General features: G+C 52.2%; 1 protein-coding gene across 1 annotated transcript; it reads left to right on the top strand.

Moving 5' to 3' along the window:
* The first annotated feature begins 316 nt into the window (after window positions 1-316).
* HMGA1 (high mobility group AT-hook 1) lies at window positions 317-11,466 on the top strand. Its single transcript, XM_065403168.1, has 4 exons — window positions 317-418; window positions 3,077-3,160; window positions 4,676-4,726; window positions 8,762-11,466. Exons 1-4 carry the CDS (start codon window positions 317-319, stop codon window positions 8,816-8,818), a joined length of 294 nt encoding a protein of 97 aa, XP_065259240.1. The 3' UTR covers window positions 8,819-11,466.
* The last annotated feature ends 988 nt before the right edge of the window (window positions 11,467-12,454 follow it).

Raw genomic sequence — 12,454 nt, 5'->3', positions numbered from 1 at the left:
TGCACTGGCCAGTGACACACCACACCCCCCCCCCCAGTTTGTAATTCTGAATGCCAGGACCTGGGTGACTTTCCCTAGGACACCATAGAATATTAGGGTTGGAAGAGACTTCAGGAGGTCATCTAGTCCAATCCCCTGCTCAAAGCAGGACCAACACCAACTAAATCAACCATGCACATGACCCTTCCCTTCTTTGTGCCCCCATTTCCCCATCAGTATTATGGGGATGATTGTGACCTATAGAACAGGGGTCATCTACACAAGTGTTCTGTACTTACCCTTTTTTCTTCTTCTTTTGTCCTCTGGAAGAAAGACGATGAGTGAATCTAGTGCAAAATCCAGCCAGCCCTTGGCTTCCAAACAGGAGGAGGACGTGTCTGAGAAGAGAGGACGGGGACGACCCAGGAAGAAGCCTCAGGTATGGAGAATTGCTTTCTTCAATGTTTCTAGAGAGGGGTTCTATGAGGCATGCAGACAGGAGGTCTGTGGGGAGGAAAGGGAAAAAAATGAGGCATCTCCATGACTGACTTGCCACCTGGGAGGCATCACCCATCTAGCACCCTCTGGTGGTTACAGCAAAGGACTGGGAGTCAGGGATCCTGGGTTCTCTCCTCAGCTCCGCCACTGCCTTACAACGTGTGGTAGCCTTGGGCAAGTTTCTTAACTTGTGATCTGCAAAATGAGGCTACTCCCGACATCGGAGAGGGCTGAATCGATGCTTATTGAGATTTCATCCCAAGATCTAGCATGGGGCAAAGCAATAGCCTCTATTGCCGGGTAAGATTAAATTCTGGCTTCCAAGCTGGGGCCAAATGGCCCTCTCCAGAAGGACTTAGAAGGCAAGGCGAAAAGGCAGCAGGAAGGCATAAACAGAAGGAACTTTCATTGAAGAGTAACATTTACCCTAGGGATGAACAGAACAAAACAAATGGGGTTCCACATAAGGTACTTCCTGGCATTGGGAATCATGCCATACATCCAGTTTCTAGACATTGGGCTCACCACCATGGAAGCAAACACATGCATAGCTTGTCTCCTGATACAAACTTATAAACCCTGACTCTTTGCTACATGTGGACAGCAGGGACCCCCTGGAACTTCTTACAGAGTGTGAGTTTGGTAGGATATGTTCTCTGCCAAAATATCCTCCCTCTCAGCTGCTCTCCTCTGCCCCAGTGGTGGCTGCATTTCTGTAGGTGTATAGTTTTTGAGTCACTTGGAGTTATATAAACATCATGTTCTTCTCCTTGCTATGCCCAAAGGACCTCAGGAAACTCCAGCTAAGTAAAGGCTATGGTAACAAGATGACCTTAAAGGCTTTAGCTACAGTAGGGAAACTTACAAAGAGAATCCCACCAGTTCTACCTCTGGTTTAGTTGAACTGAGGGGAGTCATAATAGAGACAAGACTTCTGCAGCTGAACCAAGTTTTATGATCATGGTAGTTAAACCTGCTGAAAAGCAGGTTTCATTAACTAACACTGATTAAAAAACACCTGAGCTGCCTTGTCTGCGCTAGTCAGTCCTGCTGAACCAGTGGGAATTTTGTTTGTGTAAGTTTCTCTCACGTAAGGCCCAGGCACTAACTCTGATTTCTCTGCTCACTGTCATGCAGCCAACACAATTAGTTAGCCAACTATTTATAACTCTTATAGCAGAACCTGAAACATGACTGGCTAAACCTGCAGGGAAGGGAGAATTCCCCTACCCATCACCTGGAACTGCAGCAGTTAACTAGCAACTAATAATCCCCTCAAACTTTAGGACCAATTGGGTTCAGCTGAGGATGGTCTAGTGCCTGCACAGATGAGGCTCTCAAAGCATTTTGCTAAGCAGGCATGTTACAGTGGCAACCACAGGGCATACAGCAAGTCAGTGGCAAAGCTAGGAAGGGAATCCAGGTGTCCCAATTCCCACTTAGTGTTCTAACCACTGGAGAGTGTCATTCCTCTGTTCCCTTTATTGTTGTATTATTACCTTAAGCATAAACCCAGGGAGCTGGGGAGGCACAAGAAATCGTGAGCACATCTCATTTGGGAGCTTAACTCTGCTCTCAGCCATTGCAGTTTCTCCACATTGACACCAGCCTAACCAAGATCAGCAACTGGCCCTTGGTATCAATCTTTTAACTGCCCTGAGCCAGCTGATCCCACCTCCTTCCTCTTCCGGCTGGTGGAATATCTGCCTAGCAGGGCTCGGATTGGTGAGGGGAGGCAGTCACTCGGTGGAGGTGGGGGCAGGGCTGCGGGTGTTGGATTACTGGTTTGCTAATAGCTGCAGCTATAAACGGAAAGTGCCTGGGTATTAGAAACTGTAGCGGTGACACCAGAATAATGCATAATTCACACGATTGTTTTTTGTATGAGTCTCCAGGTGTTGAAATTTCAGGGTGCTCTTTCCTGGGCTATGGGCTCTTGGGTTAACTGTTTTATTGTTAAAGGGAGACATCCCAGTGCCCGCTCCAAAAATCAGTCCCATGGCGTTCTCTCTTGCGTCTCCAAATCTGGGAGGAAAAGCAGCCTCTTCTCAGAAGGTTCATGCCTTTCCTCCCCCCTTCACCAATGGCCCGTTCCATCAGAAGTCCAGGTAGCCCCCGTATGCTTTGTCCCACATCCCTCCTGGGCGCAGCGTGACAGGTGCATTCTGTCCACAGCAGAGTGCGTCACTGAAAGCAGAGCTAGTCTAAGTGCAGGCCCTCTGTCGCCATCTGTTCGCTTTGAATTCCCACAGCCCTTGGAAACTACAGGTCCCAGCATGCATTGTTCCTTCTTGATCTGCCTCTGCTGCAATGCAAACACTAGCCAGGTGTTTTGGTTGGCATCTGTGTATTAAGATTGAGGGGGGTGGGTGCAGTGCTGTGCTGTGGGCATTTCCATAACACAGGCCCTATGGCATGCATGCCAGGACTCCGATTTATTTTGTTTTGCTGGGATTCCTTCCTGCTCTTGGGTGCAGTGAGATCCCACTTGGATGGGCAAGTGGGCTGTGAACGGGCTGTGCTTGTCCCAGCCCTGCCTCTCAGCACTGATCACTGCAGATCTGGGTATCTGCTGACAAGTCCTGTCCTTTGTCTCCAGCAGGAACCCAGCGAGGCACCAACCCCCAAGAGACCACGTGGCAGACCAAAGGGGAGCAAAAATAAGGCCACTTCTAAAGGCAGGGTAGGTATGGGGTGGGAGGGGGAAAACCACATGACCTTCCCCATCCACTGCTTCTTAATGGCCATTTAAGATTGAAGTGACTCCTTGGCATTTGGGCACTGGGAGCCTGGGGGTGTCTGGTCACAAGATGTCCCTCTCCCTTGGATTTCTTGGCATCCACAGGATTTCTGTTCTGGGAAGCTGGAGGTGACGGAACTTCCCACACACACGCACTGGGCTCAGTGGTGAGATTTCTAGCCCAGCTGTGCAGACAGACAGGGTTTGGACCAGACAGATGGGCACCCAGATTTTTGCAGGGAGGAACCTAGGTGCTCCCTACCCCCCCCCCCCCCCCCGCCCCTGCCATCACCAATACAGACCCCGTGAACTCCTCATTCAAGGAAGTTAATGATCACTGATGCTTGTGTGGAGAGATGGCGGGTGGAGGAACACGAGGGTCCCTTGGACTCGTCACGTGAAGCCGTTTGCATCCAAGTGGGACAGCTGGTGACATTTTGTTTCTCAGTGTCGGCAGGAGCAGCATCGAGGCAGCTGGGGTTTGCATGGCCAAGGCTGGGCAGGGAAAGATCAGGACCTTCTGCAGGGAGGAAAGTGGGGGTGGAGCAGGGAAATCTTACTATAGACTCTGGGCTGCGATCAGTTGAACGAGGCGAGGGCTCACGTCACACCCCATCTTCTGTTTAACGGCAGCCTTGAGCATCCCACCATTATTCTAGCCAGCTGCAAACGGTGGACAGGCCCCAAAGGAATTGTGTGGGGCAGAGGATAGGAGGAGGCTCCTTTCTGAGCACATCCATCCAGACCCAGACTCTGCTGTGTAGGACCTTGGACAAGTCACTTTCTCCTGTGCCTCAATTTGCCCACCTGTAAGATGGGAATAAGGATACCCATCAGAAAGGACTGGCAGGAGGTGGGTGGAAGGTTTTGAGATCCTTGCTTCATAGAAGGACAAAGTCTTATAGCTAAGATGATACTTAGGGAGGAATCTGTGGCAGCAGTGACCTAGCAGCAGCGTGCTGGTTCTCCCAGGGTCGCGTGTGTGTTAGGGAGGGGGATGAGGTTACCAGCTCCCTTCAGGCCCCCACCCGGCCCCCCAGGAAGTCTTTGAGGACAGACTGTATAAATGACAGAGTATGAGACATCGCTGGGAAGGGAGGGGTAGAGATATACAGAAGGTTTGTGTGATATGTGTGTGTGTTTGTGTTTTAAAGCTGTTTTGAAAACACGCGACTCATATCCTGCAAATTTCTCTGAGTCATGGGGCTGGCCTGGCCATTGCATGCTGGAAAATAACTCTGATGGGGGGGGGGGGGGGAATCTAGCCCCGTGGGGCCATCTTTGTGTCCAGCAGCCAAAGGGCAGTCTGGGAACTGCCACTCGTGTGAGTTTGACAAGGTGAGCTAGAAGACACCTGACCTAGAAGACAATAGAAATCAAAGATTTCCAGGGAAGGAGGCGACGAGGGGGTGTTTGTTCGGTCCCCTCTGTGGATTTAAAAGTTCTCTCTGTGTTTAGAAAGCTGCAGTAACACCTGGGAGGAAACCTCGAGGCCGGCCCAAAAAATCGGTAAGTGGAACCTTCCTATCCTAATAGTTCTCCGAGGCCCGATTCTGCCAGGTGCTGAGCCCTCTCTGCTCCCAGTGAATGGAGAGCATGCAGCGCCCCACAGGATCAGGCCCTTGCACAGATGCAAGGTGGGGAAAGAGGCCTGCTTCTTGCAGGGAGGAAGCCAGTCTCGAGGGGGGTGGGATCAAGAGGAGTAGCAGGAAACTCAGCTGAGCCTCTTGTACTCTGGAGGAATCACAGCGACTGCAGTCTGGGTATTCCACACTGCAGCTGGATGGCTTCACCTCTGCGCTGTAAGAAGAGCTGGTCTCTATTGTTGGGGCTTTCCAGGTGGTGGTGGGCTAATGCATGTACTGACCCTGGCTAGTCTGCATGGATATCAGTGCTCGCAAACTGCTGCACTCCATGCCATAGCCGTTGTACTGCTGATAGGAATTCTCCTTTTGCACCGAAAGCTGGGCCTGAGATCTGTCTCTTCTGTCGTTGTGAATTTCCATGAGAACCATGCGGTTCGACGTGGTCCCACGCTCATTCGACTACTTTGCAACCACAGCAGCACCACAGAGAGTGGAAGGGGCTGAGATGCAAGGAGCTGCATCTCTGTGCTGGACATTGGCAGCACAGGCCGTGCTCTAACCGAGCAGAGGGCATGTGGTTGTGTCTTGATACTGGAAGCTGCTCAGGACCTGTGCTAAAATATAGCAGGGGGGATACAACCGAATCTCGGGGCTGGAAGTTCCTAGGGCTGCAGCATTGAATTAGCAGAAGGGTCGCAGTCCTGCGTCCGTGCCAGATGTCCTTGGAAGCCGCGCTGTGATACACCTTAGGGGTGTGATGCAATGTACTGTAGTCGAGGGGACAGTCACATCCTGGTGCCGGATGACGCCCGGGGGAGTACAGCGAGGGGATGAGTGTCTCCGTGCCACAGGGTTCCTGGGAGGTAAACTGTAATACAGTAGGTGGTAATCCACCTCTCCGTGGTCCATGACAACTCTAAATGGCTGTAATTAGCTCAGTGTTCTTTCCCTGCTCCCCAGAGTGACTAACAGGAAGTGGCTTGTTCTCTTCAGCTAGCTGGCACAGGCCTGCCCAAGGCTTTGTGGTGTGTTACCAGGGTGGCATTCCTGCAGAGTGAGTGTGCAGCAAATTCCCTCTGCCCCCATATGTTGCTCCTCTTTCTTCCCTTTCCCAGCCACCGAGGTTCTCTGGCTGTCACAGACGCTCCTGCAGTGCCTGGCAGTCTGAGCTTCCCCCAGCAGCACCCCGCCCCACCCCAGCAGCGATAAGCTACTGCAGCAGCCCCACCCTTCCCCTGCTGTAAACTGCTATCTGCTGCCCTAGGGAGCACTCTGCTGGTTTCAGGAGCTCTGCAGAACCATGGTTTTCTTGCTTCTCTCCAGGTTAAGGCGGCACTGCCTGCCTCTTCCGCTGGATCCCCTTGTACAGCCAGCTTGGATAGCCTGGCAATTTGGGGCACCCTGTAAACAGTACTTGGATTCCTCCCACCTTCCCCTAACTGCCCTACGGGTTCCCCTGCATCCCACCAGCCCCCTGAGGATTTCGGTCTTTGCTGTCTCCAGCCACCACCTTGAGTTTTCCCTTTCTTTGTACACCCCGTAAATTCCTCCCTGGTGTAACTCCATTCAAGCAAAGCATTAGGCTGCTGTCAAGGTCACATTGCATAGCAGATCCCTACCCACCCACCTCAGGCTCAGCAAGTTGCAACCTCAGCCCTTGGCAGAAGCATCCTTGCTAAACGTGCCATGCTCACCCGCTGCTGGTTGGCTGTAGTGACCCCCACATCCAGAGAAGGGGAGGAAGCCTGGATAGTTGGTTTCCAATATCCTGCACCAATGCTGCGAGATGCTGCCGCTTGCCACCAGATTTGGAGGGGTCTCCTAAATGCAGCTTTGAAGGGAGTTTGTCTGGAAACTCAGACAAGGGATAACAACATACATGGTGCCCAGTGCACTTGGCCGCTCGCTCTTCAAGACATAGGTTCAAATCCCAGCTTGGGTAGCAAGAGGGGAAGACTTGTTCTAGGCCTGTCTGGTAGAAAAATGCCTGTCTTGCCAAATTCTAGAACCATCCCTGGCTGAATGAGGCCCGAGATGGGAACAGCAAAGGGTGGGCTTCAGATCTAGATTGAGGTGCATTCATAAAACCGCAGGGGACTGTTATGATAGAGTCTGGTCTCCTGCACAACGCAGACTACACGAGCGTCCCCAGCATTCCTGTGTGGTGAAGGGAGGGGATTGGGGGGCTTTGCCCTAGCAAGAGCAGCTGGGGGCTGGGCTGGCACTGCAGGAGTCTAATGCAAAGCTGCATCACTGGAACTTGCCCAATCCCTGACTCACTAGTGTTCTAGAACAAACATAAGAACGGCCACACTGGGTCAGACCCAAGGGCCGTCTAGTCCAGGATTCTGTTTTCCACTGCCAGGTGCTTCAGAGGGAAGGAACAGAACAGGTAATCATCAAGTGATCCACCAAGCTCACCTCAAATTATTTTTACAGTGTCTTTGGCTCTGAAATCTGCAAATTCCTTTGCAGGCTCCCCTGGGGAGCTGTTACCTAAACACCTGAAATTCTCCAAGCGAAACCAATGTCTACACTGAAAACAGCTCAGTCTGCGAGCAGGGCCTTGGCTTCATACAGCTGCAGGATTTTCTAGCCGGCTTCCTCGCTCCCCAGGTGGGGCTGCCAAACCCCTTTTTTCTATTCTGGATTGCCCTGGCATGCTGGTTAACCACGATCCGCTTCCCAGGAGCGGAGAAGGGTTAACCAGGGCCCATCCCTCACTTCCTTCCTTCGCTAAGTGAGAAGGTCTGTGTCACTGGAACACTTTGTATGGAATTGGCAGCCGCTTTCCGTGCCGGCTTCAATGGTTTATTTTTTTTATGAATGAAACGCGAGGAAGTGGAGGTTGCTGACTCACGGCTGAGTGTGAGGGTGACTCAGACTGTTTTGAGAGCGTGCGTGTCTCTTTAAAGAGAGCCAGGCGGAGGAGTGCGTTTCAAGGAATGCCTTCGCTCCGGTTCATGCCATCGCTGTGGCACTTAGCCCAGGGGTTCCTGCCAGCAGTGCTGATGCGTGCCCCCTGCCTTGCAAGTTTGGGAGGTGGGGTGAGCAAGGGAGGGTGCTGCTCTCCGAGTGGGCGAACAGAGGTCCATTGCAAAAGGGGGGAGGACGAGCACAGTTGGTCTTAACAGGCATGTTGAGATTCCAGCTGCTGCTGGGGTCCCCTCTTGTGGCCTCTGGGAAGCATTGCATCTAGCCGCTGGATATGTTTTTTGTTGGGCTATTCACGTCCATGAAAGTTACTGGTGTTGAGTATTTCTGCTATGGCCGAGGCTAAAGACCTATTCAGGACCAGGGCCCCAGGGTGCACACCACCACATTAATACCTGAGACTGGCCCTGCCCCCATCAGCCAGTGCAGGTGCTTCTCCCCGAGGACGGTCACCAGAATCCAGTACAGGGGCCCGTTGGAGGCACAGAAGTTGGGGTGTCTCCTTGGCAGAGGCGCTATGGTCCAATGCTAAGAGCAAGGGGCCGAACGTCAGGATTCTTCCATGCTCAGTTGCTAGCCACCGCCAAGTATGACACAACCTTGGTTACGTGACTCTGTCGCTCACTCACTTTTTAATCTGTAGCTCTCAAAGCACTTTCCAAAGACGGGCAAGTGTCCTTATCCCCATTTCCCAGGTCCAGAAACCGGGGCGAAGAGGCGGAGTGACTTCCCCAAAGTCACCGTGGCAATACTGGGACTAGTTCGGATCTGTGCCTTGGAGTGGAGCCAGTTCCAAGTGCCTGGCTGGGCCTGGCAGCGCTTGGGAGCTTGATTTGAAGTTAAATCTGGTTAGGGCTCCACTCAAAGACCTTTGAGTGTGAGTATTTTAAACATACAGAGTCATCAAAGGGGCATATCTAAAGAGGGCTGTATCTTTAATGGTGCACTAGACATGGCGTATGCTCCTACGCTGACCTGGAGCCAGGCTGGCCGGGTGCTACCTCACTCCTCCCTTCTCTTACAGCAGAAGGACGAAGAGGAGGTGAACGTTTCGCAGGAGTCATCCGAAGAGGAGCAGTGAAAACGCTTGAACCCGGCACTACCTCATCATTCAACTTACCAATTTCTCGTCAAGCTCTTGGACTGAGGAAGGAACGAAACAAAACAAAACAAAAATCCTTGGTGGGTTTTTTTTTTCTCCTCCGCCCCCCTGCACAACTTTCTCACACTCAAACAGCAGCAGCACCGGAGTACAGATCAAACCGACGGAGCGGCCGTCACGCTCGCTGACGGACGCTGTTAACTCGAAGGGGGAGAACGGGCTCTGTTGTTTCTCTTTCTTAGTGGACAGGGTTAAAATTTAGCCTACTGGTTTATGTAGTTTCTTTTGTTCCTAGTGAAATTCACTGAGGGAAGGCTCCTGTAGAACAGTTGCTTTATTGTTTTGTGATTTTTTTTTTTTCCCCAACACACTTCTTGGTAGGGAAAGGAGGGGAGGGGGCTGCTTATGGCTGTCTATATTTTAGTTTTCTTTTTTAAACTACAGTAGTTGGGGACAGATCTGTCAAAGCCCACACACACACATTTTCCCTGCTGCACCCCTCATCTCCACTTTGCACAGAAGCTGCCGCCAGCATGCAATTGAGAGGAGCCTCTTCCTGCAGCCCTGAGAGGGGAGCCAAGGTCCAGGAGGGGGGTTAGTCTGAGAGAGCTGGCTGAGCACCACTCCCCCCGATCATCTCAAACTCCCTCGTCACTCACAGCCGCAGAACTGCCTGACGCTTCCTCCCATTTCCCTCAGCTCTGATGTTCTGGCCCACCCTCCTCAGCTGCTGGCCCTGCGGGGAAGATTTGAAGGTGGAGGCCTCGAGGCTGCCCTTCCTGCTCTTAGATCCCCTAATTGACAGAGCTTGAAGGGAGCTCCCTCTCCTGTTCTGATCCAGCTCCGGCCGAGCTCCCCAAAGCCCCGTGCTGGCCTAGGGGAACCATCACCCTTGTCGTTTTCCCCTTTGGGCCCAGCAGCAGAGCTGAACTATGCATTAAAATCACTTTGGGGGTAGCCCAACTGTACCGCTTCCATGGCTGGCTGCACGAGGGACTCTGAGCCGCAGCTACATGTTAACGGTTTGTTTCAGTTCAGCCAAGGCATGTTCTGTTGGGACTGATGTGTGATCACACCCAGCACGCAGAGTCCCGCTGTGAGAATATGCCACGAGATAGGGCTCTAGAGCAATGGCCAGGGATTCAGGAGACGTGAGTTCTATTCCGGACTCTGCCGCTGGCCTGCTGGCTGACCCACGGCAAGTCACATCACCTGTGTGCCTCAGTTTTCCCCATCTGTAAAAGGGGGAGAATGATACCAACTGCCTTTGTAAAGTGCTGGAAGAGCTACAGATGAAAAGTGGTAGGCAAGAGCTAAGTGTTACCATCACATGCATTTTGAAGGACCCTTAGACATGCCTACAGCGCATCCTACTGGTGATAGAGCAGTCACCTCCTTGCCGTCAGAAGGGTGGCATAGCTGGGGCTTGATGCTGGAGCACAGAGCAGACACAAGGTACAGGGACCAGCTGGCAATCAGATCCACCCCCGCCCCCACAGGTGACCAGTGCACAATCGCAAGCCTGGAACCAGGGCACAGCCAGATTTGTCTGCATTACTCTGGGGCAGAGATTAAAACTGACCTGCTGCCATCTTGAGAGAACCTTTAAGACTCAGTGCTCAAGAACAATTGCCCTTTTGTTTTAAGTTACAAAGTCCAGCCATCCCTTGCTCTCTTATTAAGGAAGCACTAATGCTTTTTGCATCCCTCCTTCCAGCTTACAACAGCAGACTTCCCTCTCGGCAGAAGACCGAGACCCCCCCCGCAACGCACAATAGACATAACACTGCACCATTAGCTGCCTTTTCGCTTCAGATTCCCCCCACCCCGTGTGTAAGGCTCACAAGGCCACCCCAGCCCTCTGATTGTAGGAGGACTGTGGGATCAGCCCCAGAGGGGTGTCTGCCATTTAAAGGGGAATTCGCCTTTCACAGGCAGCGTTGCTGATTCTTTCTCTTTCCCATCAGCTCTGCGGAGTTCTCCATCAGGAATAGCCGAGTGGGCTTTTTAGTGACGCTTGTACTTCCAGGCCAGATTTGAGTGGATTTTTTTTTTTTTAAGGTTTATTTTTGTTGGTTTGTTTTTTCCTCCTTCATTCACAACTACCTCTGGATAATTTAAGTTCCATTCTCTTAACCATAGATATGCTGCTGCTGTTACTGCTGCTGTACTGGTTACAACATTTATTATTCCAACATGGTCTTTCTGGTTTTTATTCCTCCCTCCCCCCTCCTCTGGGAACGATTCATTTACGGTAGAGAGCCAAAGTCGGTTGGATTGTGGGGGGTATTTTAAAGCATTAGGCTGTTCTACTATCGAAAGGGACAGAGCCTTTCAAAGGGGTGTGGTGACGGCATCCCATCAACCCTCTCCCCCAGGCTTTCCAGCCAATGTTAGTAAAATGAGAGAAAATGGTAAAGCAGCAACCCATGACCTATTCCCCACCAGCCCTTAGCGCTCACAGGTGGGGACAACACCCCTCCCTGTCCCTCTGCCCCCTTGGGATTAGCTCTCTACGGCCGTGGCCTGGAAACATTCCCCGGCTGCTTGATGTCACTGAACTGGAGATGTTGCTCTCTAGAGAGAGAAGCAGCCCGGGTCGGCCGCTGGACTGGGCCTGAACAACAGCAGAGTCAGCCCCGGCGTCCGTTTCCCGGAGGGGACGATGTCCGTGAGGTGAGGCAGCAAGCTCGCGGGAAGGCGCCTCAGCACAACAGCGCTGCTTGCGGCAGGCAAAGGAGGGGCAGGGGCGAGATATTGTTTGCTCATTAATCCACACCAGGTACTCTTCTCATGCTCCATGCCTCAGGCTGGGGGATTAGACTCAGCAGGAAAGTACACAGCGTGAGCATCTGCCTCCAATGACCTACAGGCCGGGAGATCCCTTCGCCACACCACACTCCATCCCTTAGCTACGACCAACTGCAGCGGAGCTGGAGGTTATTACTATGGGGAAGGCCAAGGGGGTGAAAGCAGTTTTGGGTTTTACATTGAGAGTTTTTACTGGGTGTTCAAGTCACCTGTCCAGCAGGGCCGGGAGGGACCATGTGAGCATAAGCCACGGCTGGAGAAAGCAGGCAGGTGGCTGACAGTTGGTAAGAAGTGGAGTTTTTTTGGCCCATTGTTAAAGACCTTCTGGTTTCCTATTTGCAGTTACTTGAATAAAACATTTTACGGATGTTTCCAGCCTCCCTGTCTCTCCCACCTGGTGGGTTGGTTTTAGAGCAGCACCCAGCCCCTGCCACAGAACAACCAACTCTCTCCCTGGCAGGCAGACCTCTGCCTTTCAATCTACATACAGACACAGCACACAACAGAGGGCTGCTGGTGGTCACTCACCTTCCACCGAAACCTCAGAGAACTTGGGTGAGAACAGCACCGGACACAAGGTCCCTCTTCTAACCCGGAGCCACAAGGGGGACAGGAGTGTAAACATATACGACAGGTGAGAGCAGCACTCTACAATAATGGTTCACTCCTGAGCTAAAGAGCGCCCCTAGCTATATCCCCAGCACCTAGGGATATTCCTTACAGACCTCTCCTGGGAGCAGGGAGAACTTCTGACACTTCCCCTCGTCTGTTGGCTCAGGCAACAATGGTGCAAGCATAATAGGA

The sequence above is a fragment of the Emys orbicularis genome, chromosome 4, assembly GCF_028017835.1.
Source record: "Emys orbicularis isolate rEmyOrb1 chromosome 4, rEmyOrb1.hap1, whole genome shotgun sequence".
Taxonomy (NCBI): domain Eukaryota; kingdom Metazoa; phylum Chordata; order Testudines; family Emydidae; genus Emys; species Emys orbicularis.
The sequence above is the reverse complement of the archived record's forward strand: the minus strand, read 5'-3'. Positions and strand labels throughout refer to the sequence as shown.